Here is a 17,795-nt window from a genome sequence, read left to right as displayed (position 1 = left end):
ATCAAATCAATTTTATTTATATAGCGCCAAATCACAACAAACAGTTGCCCCAAGGCGCTTTATATTGTAAGGCAAAAGCCATACAAGGTCTCTTAGAAAAGTATCCAACCTTATTATTTTTTTCAAAAACCATATGGATTTGAATCACGTGTGATTGCATCAGACAAGCTTGAACCCTCGTGCGCATGTGTGAGTTTTTCCACGCCTGTCGGTTGCGTCATTCGCCTGTGAGCAGGCTTTGAGTGAGGAGTGGTCCAGCCCCCTCGTCGTTGTTTCATTGCCAGGAAATGGCGGAATGATTTGGGCTTTTTTTTCCCCATCAGAATTTTTTCAGAAACTGTTAGAGACTGGCAGCTGGAAACCATTAGAAAAATGTCGGTGGTTTTTCCATCGAATGATTATCCGAGAAATTGTGGATGTCCCTGGACATGCCAGAACATGTCCCGTGAGGCTTCATCACGGCGTTGCTTTGCGCCATGCGGCACCGCCACGACGCGCGAAGCCTCCACTCCTCTTTCCATGACAAAAACTCCTGTAACAGTGGAATGTGCCGTTCATTTCCAAACTGGACGCTGTGTTTTATCCGGGACGTCGTCTGACTAGCACAGGAATTGTGAAAAGACGTGGACATCAGCACTTTTTCGGCACATTGAGACAGACGTGTGGAGGAATTCCGTGCGTCGCGGAGGTGCCGCATGGCGCACAGCAACGCCGTGATGAAGCCTCACAGGACATGTTCTGGCATGTCCAGGCACATCCACAATTTTTCGATTAATCACTCGATGGAAAAACCACCGACAGCTGTCTGAACGCCATCTCAAAGCCGTCCTGTGAGACCAAAACGGAGGTGGTTTTGTCTCGCTCCAGTAGCGAATCCATCGTGATGCGCAAATCCTCCACTCGGCTTTCCATGACAAAATCTCTTGTTAAAAGTGAAATCTGCCGGAAAATGGTTGTGATAACCAGAGAAATTGCACACGATGGTCACGGATCCAGACAGCCATCCGTTTAGAAATGAAATGGTCGCTCAGCCTGTCGATGGCGGCTTCGGAGCGCGGCGCACCACCAGTCGCTCTGGGCCGTCCTTAAAGCAACAGTAACACTCCGTAATCTCTTTGAAGCCCATAAAATTTTCACCAAAAACCATCTGAATTTCTCGAATGGCGTCCACTTTGATGGCCCTCACAGTTTCTGAAAAAATTTGATCAAGCAAAGCGGCAGTCTCTGAGCCATTCCTAAACAATGAAAAAAAACGACGAGAGGGGTGGACCACTCCTCACTCAAAGTCTGCTCACAGGCGAATGACGCAACCGACAGGCGTGAAAAAACTCACGCATGCGCACGACGGTTCAAGCTTGTCTGACGCAATCACACATGATTCCAATCCATATGGTTTTTGAAAAAAATAATAAGGTCGGATACTTTTCTGATAGACCTCGTACAATAATTACAGAAAAACCCTAACGGTCAAAACGACCCCCTATGAGCAAGCACTTGGCGACAGTGGGAAGGAAAACTCCCTTTTAACAGGAAGAAACCTCCAGCAGAACCAGGCTCAAGGAGGGGAAGTCTTCTGCTGGGACTGATTGGGGCTGAGAGGAGAGAGTCAGGAAAAAGACATGGTGTGGAAGAGAGCAGTTATTAAATACTCCAATATGACTTACACTCCAGAAAATATATATTTATTGTAAGCGTTAATAAAAGTGCTGTTACAGACTATCCAGTGAGATTGGCTTAACAGAGCAGAGAACTTTAATATACAAAAATGAATTGGTTTTTGCCTGGATTTTATCGTTAATCATTTTGTAATTATTGCACCATATTTTCTCCACATTTGAATCCCTCAGTTAATTTATGCGTGGCTGGAATGCATTGTGAAGCGTGAACCTGTTTGTGCTTGCATCCGTGTTTGTTCCAGCATTTAGTTTTGTACCATCTGTGGTTGTCTCTGTAGCGTTCCCGGTCAGCGTTCTCCCTCACCAGTGACTGTTCCCCAGAGAAGGTTCTAGACGATTTGGGTGCAGGAGCAGGTGGTGGCTTACAGGTCTACAGCTCCCTGAAAAGGGAGGCCAAAGCCGCCTCTTTACCCACCTGGAAGAGTGTCGACCGCCTAGATAACTCCAGTAGGTTCTACTGTTAATTGGCAAAGCAGCGTCTCTTTGACATCTCACTGTGTCTCCGTGAACTTGGTATTTTCTGGTGCTGTGTCCTTGCAGGTGCGTCCTCAGTGCTCCAGAGCCCTGACGGTAACTGGATCGCTCTGCACAGCTCTCAGCTGTCTCGACCCAGCCTACTGACCAAGCGGAAGAGTCTGGTGTTCAGCGTGTTGGAGAAGGAGTCTGGGGTCGTCTCCGCTTATGACGAGATGGGATCCGACTCCGAGGGTGATGAAAGCAGCTGGGCAGTGGCGTTACGACAGTTCCGACGCAAAATGTCAGATGAGACGTACTACACTGACTCACAGCACGACCCAGAGTGGACGTACACCCAGCACCTTCCGGTTACCTCCCCGTCCTCTGGGCAGTACACAAACACAGAGACTCTCAACTCGGACTCGGAGGCATCCTCTGTGCTGTCCGCATGTCCTCGTAAACCGCCTCACAACCTGCTGAGGAAGAAAGGACCGCCTGATATGCACCTGCACCCCCACCATCAACCACTCTACCGCCAAGGTCTTCATCAGAACCTGACTCCGTACCCGGTCCACTCTGACGCACTCGATGTCAACTTTAACCCAAAGGTGATCCATCTTAGTACCACAGATATGACCTGAAGTTGTATATCTGAACAAAGTTCTAAAAAGTAAAAGTTGAGGATGATGATTTAATGAGATGATGTTTTTGGCCAGCAGGTGATGGGCGACAGCAGCGAGGCGGAGGAGCGACAGGCCGATCCCGTCAGACGGTCGCGGCGACGCAGGAGGAACAAAAGGGAGTCATCAGCAGAACAGAGGAGACCCGGAGACCAAAGTCACGCACAGTCCTTCTACCCCATCATCCAGGTAACGTTCCTCCAGCTGGGAGAGTTTGTAAAACAGATTCACCACTAGATGGCAGCATGTATCCTGTGTGTGGAGCGCTCTGTGTGCACCCCTGACTGTACCGAGTCAGTTTTCATGAGTTTGGTGACTGTAAGTGTTCAGTTTGTGAGGTTTACTGAGTCTTTGTCTCTCTGATCGCTGCAGGAGAACAGTGATCTTCTTCTAAACACCCTGCTGAAGAGGGGTTTTAGTGAGGAGCAGCCTGTAGCTGACACAACGCCAACCGCCTCAGCCGCCCCCGACGCCTTCAGATTTGACATTACTACACCTGAGCCTGAGAACCTGAATGTGCCGTCACCAGCTGCTGGCTCCTGTCAGCCAGAGCACTCCCCCAGCAGCTCCAGAGATCCTCTGGATGAGGAGCTGAGGTCCAGACTTTGCCAGATAGTCGGTCATGTGAACAGCAAAGACGGCACCTGGTCCGAAGAGGAGGAGCTTAAAAAGACACCTGTAGGTGAAGAAGGTGACGGCCAGAGAGGGAGGTCATGGCCTAACGGCGCACAGCCAGTGAGCGTCAGAGAGAGTGCAGAAAGTGAGAGAAGTGATGAGGTGATGGACAGTCCTTCACTAAGAGGAGACGGACGAGATACGATGGAGATGGAAGAGAAGTTAGATTGCCAGGAGCAAAAAAGACAAAGTAAGAGACAACAGAAGAGAGATGTGCAGACGGAAAGTGGAGAGAAAGGAGGTGGGAGGAGGAGCAGCTCCAGCTCGCCTGGTGTTTCCCCGTCGTCCCAGGAGGGGGCACTGTCAGACAGCCAGGTAAGCATCATCTGCTTCTGGCAGCCGAATATATTTGGGTGTTTTTCTTTAATTTGTATGTAGCAGCAGTTGAAAACAGTGTGTTTATTCACAGTGTGGGAACTTTGTGCCTGCTGTAGGCTCACAGGAGACGACTGGTGAGGGAAGCCAACAAGACAACTGTGGCGAGTGAATCGCAAGCACTACTAGCTGGGTTTCCATCACAGATTCATACAGATTTGGACAACATTTAACTGATATTTTCAGAATGTCGCCAAATCACCATTGCAAACTGATAGCGTTTCTGCTGACTGATGGAATGCGACTGCTGGGTTTTGTCCCCTCGTGATAACAGTCATCAGTAGTCGATGTCACAGATGGGTAAATCTGGGTAAATATTGGCAATTCTTTCCATTTTTGAACCCAATATTGCCGTAACGCCATCTCTCATGAAGTCTCCAACTCTTACTTCGTCTACAAGTACTGCGTCGTGTATTTTAGAATCTTCTCCTGTGATGTCTTATCCTTCTTATGTCTTATTATTTATTATATTATATATACCTTTTTCTTGAGCTGCTTGGGTGGGTAGGGAGAGTTCCCATAGAATAAAAAAGCTTTTTAACCTACCATCCCTGGTTCTCAAGACCAGGCACCTAAGTGGCTCTACTCTACTCTTTTCTACTCTCCTATTTTACTCTTCCTTTTTAGATATTTAGATATACCTTTGTATACTGGCATAGTTCCACCTTAGAATTGGAATATAATATATAAGATATACCTTACTGAATTTTAATGTGACTCTTTCTGTATGTCATGTGTCCTGTAATAGCGGGAAAAAGTGCTTCCATTCCAGTTTGGGGAAATAAGGCTTTTTCAAATCACCTGGAAAAACTACTTCATGTGACCATGAAAACCTTTTTTGTGATATTTTAAGTTTTTTTTTTAAATGCACTCATTTCCATTAAATGCATTTTCAGTTCAGTACTTCAGGTTGTGACTTTTGCTGCCACTTACACTGTAAAAAAAATGCCTTGAAATTTACATAAAAACAATGTAAAATCACTACAGAAAAGTATTGTAAACCCAAAAACACATATTTTTTGTTTCAATCACAGTGGACTTTTGTAAACTATTAAACGGAATGTTTTTGTTAGATGTACAACAACAATATGTGATTCTAATCAAATGGATTTGTTGAAACTACAACTATTTGTAACAAAAACTGAGAAATACTGTAATACTCATTACAAAACAATTGTGGTAAATTGACATGCAAACATTGTAAAACCTATAGTTTTAATCAGTTGTTTTTAAAAATACAAGAATTATATTAAGTCACTTTACAAGTTTATGCTGTAGCCTAACTTTAACATGATTGATGAAATGACGCAAATTCGGGTAGGCCTATAGGCTGCTGGTAGGCTATTTGCAGCTTGTAGAGTAGGCTGGGGGTAGGCCTATAAGAAATTATTATCGCTAGTCTAAGTACTTCTGTTCAGTCATAATCCTTGCATGCTTTGTTTCTTTTAATTTTAATGCTATACGATACTCAGACTAGGCTCTTTTTTTGTTAGATTTAACAGTTTTTAATGTGAGTCAGCCGTGGTTCATTCACTGTAAATCCATTTACATATTATGTCTGTAAAGTTATCTATTCCCTGGTAACCACAGCTGCTAGTGTTTGCCTGTAAAAACAACAGTTTTTTTTACAGTGTATTGTAACAGCTCTTTGTGCTAATCTCCACTGTTTTTTTTTTCTTTCTTTCTTTATTGCACCACCTATAGGAAATAAATTGAACAACATATAACACTGGTATGACACACATGACAGGTGGCACACGCACAGGCATAGACTTTCTTGCTCTTCTAGTTTGAGAGCAAATCAGACTGTGGGGAGTTCTGGTTGTACTTTTACAAACCAGAAAGCAAACAGGAATCTGAGATTGTCAAGATGTTCAAGATGTTGAGCTTCACCAAGAAGATCTTGTCCAGTGCCTTCTGGGAAAAGTGGAAATGAACTAGCTGTCTATCTGGAGGGGGTGACCATGCAGGATCCATCTCATTTCCATCATGTGGTGGATGTGGTTGCATGCTCTCAGACCTGGTCTTGTCTCTTTGAGACATGGAGAGGAGCTCATAAATCCTAAATGGACCTCATTCACTTTTCCATCTGCATCAGAAGCTCAAAGCACTTTACAATTATGCCTCACATTCATCCATTCACACAGACACGCACACCGATGCCAGAGTGCTGCCATGCAAGGCGCTCACTACGCACCAGGAGCAACTGGGGGATTAAGGACCTTGCCCAAGGATCCTTAGTAATTTTCTGGTCTGGCTGGGTTTTTGAACCAAGGATCCTCTGGTCTGAAGCCCAACGATTAATCACTCCCCATGTTAGAACTTCTCCTGTTTCACAAGCAGCTGTACAAACTGGGGTTCAGTTCCAGGTCTGTTCTTCAGGCTGCCAGTCTGTGTGTTTGGACAAGACACATCACCTGCAATATCCCAGTGGACCCTTTGGTAAATGGCTCCGGTCTTGGCTGTCGTCCTGTCCGAGTCAGTTGTTGACACTCATCATCTTCATGCTGCAGTTCCTGGTGATAAGTACCAGCTTGGTGATCCTTATGGACTGTATTAGTCTTATTCTTCTCCATGATGAATCAGTTGAGGTGGTTCAAAATCCTGCTGGTTTTTTTTCCTTTAGAGGTTGTGTGGTGTTGCCTGAGTATGTTGGGAAGATCTTGTATCCTGTGTGGAGTAGGAATGGATTAGGATGCTCCTGGAGGACCTGGAGAATGAGACTTTGGAGAAATACCATCTGCCCCACTTAACCTGGGAGCTGGTCCTGGGTAAAACAGACAGAGTCCAGAGTAGCTTTGGAGGAGTTATTTGGGGGTCAGACTTTGGACTTGTGATGGACAACATTAAAAACCTCCTCAAGAGATTTGAACAGTGTTTCATTGTCCAGGAAGTATGAAAACTTTTTGAGTATGCTCTCATATTTTTTCCCTTACTTTTATTAAACCTCTGATCTTAACTTTCCTTTACTTATTTTGTTGATATTGACTGAGCTCCGTGTTTGATCTGCATGGATGATAAAGACCCGAAAACGACACTCTCAGCAAAGATCCCTTCCTCCATCGACCCGCCGGCCCATTTCTCAGGACATCCATTTGTGCTTCAGTCTTTTTAAGATCATCACTGAGTGTTGATTAAAAACATGAGAGCTTTGGCTCGCTGCTTCTCATCTCTTACCTAACCCCCCCTGCCGTCATTAGCTGTCACTGGCGAGAATCTGTCTCGAGGATCAATGCCACTCCAATGCTGCTGATCAAAGCCGGTGATTCATTCCTCATTCAATTACAGCTGTTTTCTCTGAGTTTACGTCCATTCAGACAAAAACACGATGTTTCTTTTACCAGACGTCGAGAGGTTAGTCAAGCGCTCATCACGAGCAGCATGAGTTTGAAAAGGAACTCGAACACAAAAGTAACCTGTCACAGTTAAACACAAGTGTAAATACTGCAGTAGAGGAGAAACCTTTGTAGTATTTCCATTCAAAAAAGTTTGAGTGAAAAACCCGGGACAGTATCGCCAGTTTGTTTCCTTCTTCCACTCTTAAATTAAGTATTAAAAAAGTTATTATATTATCATATTTTCCAGGGTATAAGTTGCAGATTTTTCTTAGTTTGGGAGGTCCTGCAGCTTGGGTGTTATGTATATACTGAAAAATCACTCTTTCATTTTATTATAATAATAATAATAATAATAATTACTACAGTATATGGGATTTTCCCAGGAATCAACACACTAAACTAAATAAATTCCACTAATAAAAGAATAAATGTCCTTACTAAAAGTACACTACAACAAAGCACAAAAATCCCAAATAAAAGAGCTGATTTAAAAAAAATAGTACTCCCGTTGTAATTGTAGTTTTTCCAAAGCTGTGGGCCAGCAGTCTGTGTCCAACTGCATGAAATAACATCCAGTATCTTGTCCAACACATTTAATTGTCCATCTTGCTTATTTTTTAATTTATAAGTCCTTTTGTTAAGCACCGCGAGCTGAGGGCTTCCTGCAAAAATTCACTGTTCACGTGTCCATCTAACAAGTCCGTTTGTCCAAACTGTGTCAAATAGCGTCCAGTATATTGTCCAACATGTTTATTTGTCCATCTTGCTTATTTTTGGAATTTAAAAGTTCTTATATTAAGTAACCTTACAGGCTGTGGTGTGCACATGTGCTACACTGAGTTCCTTTCTGTTGCTGAACTGACTTTTAGGGAAACGTTGTGTTAAAATGAGTTTCACATACAAAAAAAAGTGCAACTTATACTCCAGAAAATACGTTAAATACCTGAGCGTGTTTGGCACAGTTTAGTCCCAATTCTTTTAAAGATTGTTCTGGTTTCAGACTTTGGAATCACTTCCTGTACATCATGTTTGTCATGATGATTTAGAGAAAGCAGAATGCTGCTTCAGTCTAATTACCATTTTCAAAAACACATTATTTTAACTGCAAGCAGAAATACTTTTTTTAAACTTGTGTTTTCATTTAATTTATTTATTTTAAATTTATTTTTCAGCATGATGGGATCCCAAGTTTTTACAAACTGAAGTAAGATAGTTGTAACCTGAATCCAAAACTCACTTCAGTGCAAATCCACTTAAGGCTGTGAAGCCTGGGAATGTGAAACTTCTATTAGCTCTGCCCACTGAGCAACGAGGGCAGAAGTTTTGTCTGTTTCTCTGCAGATGTTTTATCTCAAACAGAAATGGACACATTTGGATAAAAAATATGTGTTGAGATGATCTTTGTGTGACAGTACTGCTGCTAATCATGCAGGTTCTCTTTTCCAAGAACCCACCTTATGATGTCACAAAGACCTATAGTTAAATTTCTTTAACAGTCATTATTGCTCCACGTGCAGATGTTTGCCCTTACTGAGTGTCCTATTTTAATATGCAAAAATCACATGTTAATTAATCCAATTTTCATGTATGTTTTAATAGTTTAAATCAGATCCACATAAAGGGGCGGAGCGTGTGTATTTTTAATTAGGCTTTCATTCTGAGTTTTTTTTTTTTTTTTTAATAATGAAATGAATTTTGTTACAAAACTGGCTGAAAATGTTTGCTCTGACCGGGAGTAGTTACAATCACATTTTACAGCTGATCCAGAAAAAGGGGCGGAGCCAAGAATTTATAAAATGAATTTGCATGTAACAAGAAGACAATTTACTGATGAAACAATTTTCACAAAACATGGTGAAAATCTTGAGTCTAATCTGGAATTTTTAAAAAACCCCAACATTAAATTTAGGAGACGGTTTGGCCAAAGCAGTGCATCCTGGAGGTTTGACCCCTTCTGGGTGTTGGCTGAGGAACACACTCAGAGTGCCATTCCAGTTTGATCTGAAAAGTCAAGCAAGGCTGTGGACATGATCTTTCATCAGATGCTTGAGTGCTGCAGTTACAAGAGGATCACAGAGCTTCAACTGTCAGTGCCTAAATTGAAATCAATCAGTAAGCTTATTGATAGCTGATTGGATCAATAGCTGCTGTTTAGAACATCCCTTTTCAAAGGAAGAAGGAAGAAGACGCATTCAGTCCACTGCAGTGTGTTCAAACGGTTCAGTGCTTCATAACGCAGTGCAGGTGGTCTGGCTTTGAGTTGTTTGTTTGTTTGTGAAGTTGTTTGTTGTTCGTCTGAGACAAACGGGAATCTTCTGGATTCATATCCTAAAAACAGAACCGCTGACTGATTGTGTTTGTGTGTTTAATGAAGCAGAAGTGCTCGGCTGCATCCCTCTGCAGCATCACCACCGAGGTCCTGAAGGTCCTGAACGCCACCGAGGAGCTGATCGGCGAGGCCGGGGGCGAGACCTTCTCCCCGAGCGAGCCCGTGAGCGTGTGTCCTGCCTCCAGCAGCTCCGAGAGCCACAGACTGGACCAGAGGCTGACCAAGATGGAGGAGAACGTAAGCTGCAGGCGGACCTTAAGATCGCACTTGACACTCGTGTTGTTTTCATGTGCCCTCCTGAGTGGGAAATTGGAAATTACATCAAATGCGATGTAACTTTAGAACTTCACACGTTTGATGCATAAAAGCCGTTAGTGAGGAGGCTATACTTTATTTGCATAATTTCTTATTTTGCATGAATCAATAGCAACAGTGAAACTACGACAACTGTATCATTGCACAGTAAAGACAGACACAAATCCTGGAAACTATAAATTGACATGACCGACTTTTCCAGAAAAGCACAAAACCAGCAGTGCAGCAACTGATGTAATTATCACATTTTACCACAACTGACTGTATTTTTAAAGCTTCAGTGTTTAGGATTTAATGTCATCTAGTGGGGAGGTTGTACATTGCATTAAGCCATTGACATTCATGATGTCAATTCCCTTGACGTTTTCTCTTCTTTGGCGATGGGGATTCTTGCTCCCTTGCCTTTGCTTGTGATCACCAGTATGTATGTATGAGCCTCCATTTCAAATAAAATCAGTTTTATTTATATAGCGCCAAATCACAACAAACAGTTGCCCCAAGGCGCTTTATATTGTAAGGCAAGGCCATTTCACAAAATTAGCTTGCGTTACCAACCAGTAGACAGTGTCTAGGGGAGAAACCATTAATTCCTCTTTTTTTCTTGAGTCTTTGGAGGTGTGTCCATTATTTTATGAGACCCAGAATAAATGGGTTATATTCAGGTGTGCACATATCTGGTGTGCATGGTGTTTGTGTGTACTAAAACTAAATGATGTGCAGCAGAAAATGTGGAGGGAAGCAGCTTTCCTCAGTGTTTTCAGTTGTACAGCATTTATTATTAGCATGAATGAACACCGTGCACACCAGATATGTGCACACCTGGCTATGTTATAGCCTTAAGATGACATGAAAAAAAAATGACAGCCCTAAATGTAACCGGTTCTTTCTTGGCACGTCACCCACCATTCCATCAGGTTTAAGTGATCCTGGTTACTAATAAACTAAGACTAATCTTCTAGCTCATCCAGTCCACAGGGCAGCAGTTTGAGGTGCCTGAACTTTATGATATCGACCTCTGTGTTTCTGAAGCTCCAGCTCTTCCTCTCTGTCCAGGTCTATCTGGCTGCTGGTGCAGTGTACAGCCTGGAGGGGGCGCTGGGGGACCTGGAGCAATGTGCCCGCAGTATTAGCAGCGGCACCACTGACACAGAACTGGCCTTTCTGGAAGACCAAGTGGCCACTGCGGCCGCTCAGGTCCATCAGTCTGAACTACAGGTACTGCAGAGGGTTTTAACTCTCCATCAGCTGATCTGCAGATCTTCTAAAGATCTCTTCATGCTCTCAGCTCATATTTATGTTTGAGATGTAGACTGCTGCATTAAACTAAGCTCTGTGTTTGAAGATCTCAAACATTGAGGCGCGGATATCGGCTTTGAAAACAGCCGGTTTGAATGTGACAGCCTGCAGTCGCTTCTCCAAGTTCAAGCCAAAGGTGAAGGTTCCTCTGCAGCACATGGCTCATTGTCTTGTGTGTGTGCATGCTGTGACAGGTCATATTGTCCTGACCGTGAGCGACACTGAAGGAAAGCTCTGTTTGGATGGATTGGGTTCACTGTGTTTGTTGTGCTAAAACTCTATTGTCCTCACAGCCTGAAACCCTGGACTCATCACGCCATCAGAGGAGGAAGCTTCCAGCACCTCCACCAAAAGGTAATAAACTTAGTAGTAGTAATAGTACCTGTAGGTATGAAGTTACTACGGCAGTTATGTCAGTACTGCATACATAAGGATGTGGTCACCTTGTTCAAGGTAGCTATAACCCAACTCAGTGGGTAAAGAGTTTGGCTACCGCTGTGTAGGCCTGGGTTTGATTCCCAGGTAGACTAATGGTCTCTCTACTTGTACAAGTTATTACATTTACATTACCCCATTCCACCCAACTGAAAATGGTACCAGCATTGGTTGGGGAACTAACCAGCACCAGACTGGCATTCCACAATCAGCGTGAGACTCTCACATGGCTTATCAAATCAAATCAAATCAATTTTATTTATATAGCGCCAAACACAACAATCACAACAAACAGTTGCCCCAAGGCACTTTATATTGTAAGGCAAAAGCCATACAATAATTACAGAAAAACCCCAGCGGTCAAAACGACCCTCTTTGAGCAAGCAATGGCAATAGTGGGAAGGAAAAACTCCCTTTTAACAGGAAGAAACCTCCAGCAGAACCAGGCTCGGGGGGGGGGGGGGGCAGTCTTCTGCTGGGACTGGTTGGGGCTGAGGGGAGAGAATCAGGAAAAAGACATGCTGTGGAAGAGAGCAGAGATCAATCACTAATGATTAAATGCAGAGTGGTGCATACAGAGCAAAAAGAGAAAGAAACACTCAGTGCATCATGGGAACCCCCCAGCAGTCTAAGTCTATAGCAGCATAACTGACTCCAAGATTTCTCACAGTATTACTAGAGGTCAGGGTAATGCCATCCAGAGTAAGGATCTGGTTAGACACCATGTTTCTAAGATTTGTGGGGCCAAGTACAATAACTTCAGTTTTATCTGAGTTTAAAAGCAGGAAATTAGAGGTCATCCATGTCTTTATGTCTGTAAGACATTCCTGCAGTTTAGCTAATTGGTGTGTGTCCTCTGGCTTCATGGATAGATAAAGCTAGGTATCATCTGCGTAACAATGAAAATTTAAGCAATGCTTTCTAATAATACTGCCTAAGGGAAGCATGTATAAAGTGAATAAAATTGGTCCTAGCACAGAACCTTGTGGAACTCCATAATTAACCTTAGTCTGTGAAGAAGAGTCCCCATTTACATGAACAAATTGTAATCTGTTAGATAAATATGATTCAAACCACTGCAGCGCAGTGCCTTTAATACCTATGGCATGCTCTAATCTCTGTAATAAAATTTTATGGTCAACAGTATCAAAAGCAGCACTTAGGTCTAACAGGACAAGCACAGAGATGAGTCCACTGTCTGAGGCCATAAGAAGATCATTTGTAACCTTCACTAATGCTGTTTCTGTACTATGATGAATTCTAAAACCTGACTGAAACTCTTCAAATAGACCATTCCTCTGCAGATGATCAGTTAGCTGTTTTACAACTACCCTTTCAAGAATTTGTGAGAGAAAAGGAAGGTTGGAGATTGGCTTCCTTGAGCAGTCTGGTAGGAATGGGGTCTAATAGACATGTTGATGGTTTGGAGGAAGTAACTAATGAAAATAACTCAGACAGTCGGAGAGAAAAAGTCTAACCAAATACCAGCATTACTGAAAGCAGCCAAAGATAACGATATGTCTTTGGGATGGTTATGAGTAATTATTTCTCTAATAGTTAAAATTTTATTAGCAAAGAAAGTCATGAAGTCATTACTAGTTAAAGTTAATGGAATACTCAGCTCAATAGAGCTCTGACTCTTTTGTCAGCCTGGCTACAGTGCTGAAAAGAAACCTGGGGTTGTTCTTATTTTCTTCAATTAGTGATGAGTAATAAGATGTCCTTGCTTTACGTAGGGCTTTTTTATAGAGCAACAGACTCTTTTTCCAGGCTAAGTGAAGATCTTCTAAATTAGTGAGATGCCATTTCCTCTCCAACTTATGGGTTATCTGCTTTAAGCTGCAAGTTTGTGAGTTATACCACGGAGTCAGGCACTTCTGATTTAAGGCTCTCTTTTTCAGAGGAGCTACAGCATCCAAAGTTGTGCTCATTGAGTATGTAAAACTATTGACGAGATAATCTATCTCACTCACAGAGTTTAGGTAGCTACTCTGCACTGTGTTGGTATATGGCATTGGAGAACATAACAAAGAAGGAATCATATCCTTAAACCTAGTTACAGCGCTTTCCGAAAGACTTCTACTGTAATGAAACTTATTCCCCACTGCTGGGTAGTCCATTAAAGTAAATGTAAATGTTATTAAGAAATGATCAAACAGAAGGGGGTTTTCAGGGAATACTGTTAAGTCTTCAATTTCCATACCATAAGTCAGAACAAGATCTAAAGTATGGTTAAAGTGGTGGGTGGACTCATTTACATTTTGAGTCTAATAATAGATTAAATGCAGTGTTGAGGCTGTCATTCTCAGCATCTATGTGGATGTTAAAATCGCCCACTATAATTATCTTATCTGAGCTAATCAATCAATCAATCAATCAATTTTTTTTATATAGCGCCAAATCACAACAAACAGTTGCCCCAAGGCGCTTTATATTGTAAGGCAAGGCCATACAATAATTATGTAAAACCCCAACGGTCAAAACGACCCCCTGTGAGCAAGCACTTGGCTACAGTGGGAAGGAAAAACTCCCTTTTAACAGGAAGAAACCTCCAGCAGAACCAGGCTCAGGGAGGGGCAGTCTTCTGCTGGGACTGGTTGGGGCTGAGGGAGAGAACCAGGAAAAGACATGCTGTGGAGGGGAGCAGAGATCGATCACTAATGATTAAATGCAGAGTGGTGCATACAGAGCAAAAAGAGAAAGAAACAGTGCATCATGGGAACCCCCCAGCAGTCTACGTCTATAGCAGCATAACTAAGGGATGGTTCAGGGTCACCTGATCCAGCCCTAACTATAAGCTTTAGCAAAAAGGAAAGTTTTAAGCCTAATCTTAAAAGTAGAGAGGGTGTCTGTCTCCCTGATCTGAATTGGGAGCTGGTTCCACAGGAGAGGAGCCTGAAAGCTGAAGGCTCTGCCTCCCATTCTACTCTTACAAACCCTAGGAACTACAAGTAAGCCTGCAGTCTGAGAGCGAAGTGCTCTATTGGGGTGATATGGTACTACGAGGTCCCTAAGATAAGATGGGACCTGATTATTCAAAACCTTATAAGTAAGAAGAAGAATTTTAAATTCTATTCTAGAATTAACAGGAAGCCAGTGAAGAGAGGCCAGTATGGGTGAGATATGCTCTCTCCTTCTAGTCCCCGTCAGTACTCTAGCTGCAGCATTTTGAATTAACTGAAGGCTTTTTAGGGAACTTTTAGGACAACCTGATAATAATGAATTACAGTAGTCCAGCCTAGAGGAAATAAATGCATGAATTAGTTTTTCAGCATCACTCTGAGACAAGACCTTTCTGATTTTAGAGATATTGCATAAATGCAAAAAAGCAGTCCTACGTATTTGTTTAATATGCGCTTTGAATGACATAGCACTAAGTCAGACAAAAGGTCTGAAAATTCACAGAGAAACTCAGAGTAACGACCAGGTGGACGATAGATAACAACAAATAAAACTGGTTTTTGGGACTTCCAATTTGGATGGACAAGACTAAGAGTCAAGCTTTCAAATGAATTAAAGCTCTGTCTGTGTTTTTGATTAATTAATAAGCTGGGGTGGAAGATTGCTGCTAATCCTCCCCCTCGGCCCGTGCTACGAGCATTCTGACAGTTAGTGTGACTCGGGGGTGTTGACTCATTTAAACTAACTAACTGCTGTAACCAGGTTTCTGTTAGGCAGAATAAATCAATATGTTGATCAGTTATTATATCATTTACAAACAGGGACTTAGAAGAGAGAGACCTAATGTTTAATAAACCACATTTATCTGTTTTAGTCTGTGGTGCAGTTGAAGGTGCTATATTATTTTTTCTTATCACCGTAATGGTAGCGTAGCGTTGGCCACATGTTAAAAAACAGAAGCAATATGCTCAGCAATGCCGACAGGATTTACTTGGTATCATTGAACCTAAAATCAAATGTTTGGAAGCAATTTTAATTTTCTAAAAAGGGCAGGATGTTAGACAAAAGTCTGTCCATTTGTAAAAGCCCTGTCACACCTTGATGATTTAGCCAGCGTATGCCATTTGTATTAAAAGATGCTGGCATAGGTCCAGTAAGATAAGGGTAAGTTTTTTATAAGATAAGAGCAAGTTGAAGCACGTTGAAACACACTGAAGCTTGCTGACGTTTGTCCTAATAAGCTGAGCTCCTCAAAAAATTTGGGCATGCTGAAAATTTTCAACGAGCGCCAGCGTGTGACTCATATGCACATGTGGGACATAAGTTGCAGGTAAGTTATGTGATTGTTGGCAGAAGTTTCTTGTAATTTACTCATAAGTCTAAATACGTCCATTAATGCTGTCCACTGATTGGCTGAAAGCTGCATTCCTCATGCAAGACAGACTGTTTCATTTACACACAATAAATCTGACCTGTTTGTTTCAGTCCAATTCACCATCACAGATGGACATGAATCCACATAAAGCTCCTGATTTTTGAAAATGACGTCTGAAACTACTTTAAGTCGTGGCTGGAAACGTAGCGCTTTAAAACAAGTCGCTCTGTGGTTTTTCTGCTCCAGGTGCGTTTCTCATGTGTTTCTCATGCTGGTGCTGCACTCTGAACACACAGAAGCGCTGTGATGATTTAAACTTTTAAAGCACTGTCACTGTCGATGTGATCATCAGACAACCTGATCGATCAGGGTGATCACACCTGATTAATGTGCTGTTTAAACATTTAAAGCACTGATCACCACACCGCCAGATCAGCACGTCATTCAGATCACAGCTGTTCACGGTCGACTGGCGCTTTGAAAGTTTAAATCATCACAGCGTTTCATTATTCAGGTCTGTGATGACCTGACCAGGGCTGATCAGTGGACCTGAAAGCAGCTGCTCGGTGCTTTAAAAGTTTAGAGTCAGCATTCCATTCATTCACGGCAGCATTTCCCACAGCCAGTCCACTCATCAGCATTCTGTACACAATGAAAATGGTCCACCATGCCTGCAAGTCTGTACTGTGTGAAGATAAATGATATTTTTTTTCCTCCCCCTCTTTCTTTCTCTCTGGTATCCAGCTCTCCTCTGCTGTCAGAGGATTGAGTTCTACCTCTCATAGCTCTCTGTCGGCTACAAAACATGTAACAGGCAGGCACTAAAATGTATGATTTCAGGCTTTACAAATAACTGTTAAGCTTTATTCACTATGCCCGCAGAAATGTTAGCGGTGTAAACGTTATCGGAACTAAATTTAGCAGACGTTAACTGGTCCACTGATGGTTTTCAAAGTTAGCTGAAAAACTAATGAGCTAACAAAAAACTTAGCTTAGCTAATTGCTGGTTAGCGAATTAGCAGAACTGTGCCCACCACTGGTCATGCACACCACTACATTTGATCTATTTGACCTCATTTGGGAACACACATCAGCAACCTGCTGATGTGTGTTCTGGCCATTGGTGGTGGTGGTATGATTGTTGTTATAGTTGTTGGTGGTGTTATGGTTGTCGTTGGTCGTGCTATGGTTGTTGTTGTTGGTGTTATAGTTGTTGTTGGTATTATGGTTGTTGTTGGTGTTATACAGTGAGGAAAATAACTATTTGAACACCCTGCGATTTTGCAAGATTTTCCACTTAGAAATCATGGAGGGGTCTGAAATTTTCATCTTAGGTGCATGTCCACTGTGAGAGAGATAATCTAAAAAAAACAAAAATCCAGAAATCAGTGTATGATTTTTTTAATAATTTATTTGTATGCTACTGCTGCAAATAAGTATTTGAACACCTACCAACCAGCAAGAATTCTGGCTCACACAGACCTGTTAATTTTTCTTTAAGACGCCCTCTTATTCTGCACTCTTTACCTGTATTAATTGCACCTGTTTGAACTTGTTACCTGTATAAAAGACACCTGTTCACACACTCAGTCAATCACACTCCAACCTGTCCACCACAGCCAAGACCAAAGAGCTGTCTAAGGACACCAGGGACAAAACTGTAGACCTGCACAAGGCTGGGATGGACTACAGGACAACAGACAAGCAGCTTGGTAGAAGACAACAACTGTTATGATTATTTATTAGAAAGTGGAAGAAACACAAGATGACTGTCAATCTCCCTCGGTCTGGGGTTCCATGCAAGATCTCACTTTGTGGGGTAAGGATGATTCTGAGAAAGTTCAGAACTACACAGGTGGACCTGGTCAATGACCTGAAGAGAGCTGGGACCACAGTCACAAAGATTACTTTAGTAACACATGATGCTGTCATGGTTTAAAATCC

At 42.4% G+C, this 17,795-nt stretch overlaps 1 protein-coding gene across 3 annotated transcripts in view; it reads left to right on the top strand.

Moving 5' to 3' along the window:
• Window positions 1-17,795, top strand: part of myrip (myosin VIIA and Rab interacting protein) — a 272,255-nt gene that overhangs the window by 243,826 nt on the left and 10,634 nt on the right. For 2 of the 3 annotated variants that reach the window (XM_034189763.1, XM_034189685.1), the window contains exons 9-16: window positions 1,955-2,123; window positions 2,217-2,744; window positions 2,853-3,001; window positions 3,185-3,802; window positions 9,575-9,766; window positions 10,898-11,059; window positions 11,187-11,276; window positions 11,434-11,494. In XM_034189763.1, the coding sequence (XP_034045654.1) occupies window positions 1,955-2,123; window positions 2,217-2,744; window positions 2,853-3,001; window positions 3,185-3,802; window positions 9,575-9,766; window positions 10,898-11,059; window positions 11,187-11,276; window positions 11,434-11,494 (1,969 nt within the window). The remainder of the gene's footprint in view (window positions 1-1,954; window positions 2,124-2,216; window positions 2,745-2,852; window positions 3,002-3,184; window positions 3,803-9,574; window positions 9,767-10,897; window positions 11,060-11,186; window positions 11,277-11,433; window positions 11,495-17,795) is intronic. The other variant, XM_034189840.1, reaches the window with a different exon arrangement.

The sequence above is a fragment of the Thalassophryne amazonica genome, chromosome 1, assembly GCF_902500255.1.
Source record: "Thalassophryne amazonica chromosome 1, fThaAma1.1, whole genome shotgun sequence".
In the NCBI taxonomy this organism is placed as follows: domain Eukaryota; kingdom Metazoa; phylum Chordata; class Actinopteri; order Batrachoidiformes; family Batrachoididae; genus Thalassophryne; species Thalassophryne amazonica.
The sequence above is the reverse complement of the archived record's forward strand: the minus strand, read 5'-3'. Positions and strand labels throughout refer to the sequence as shown.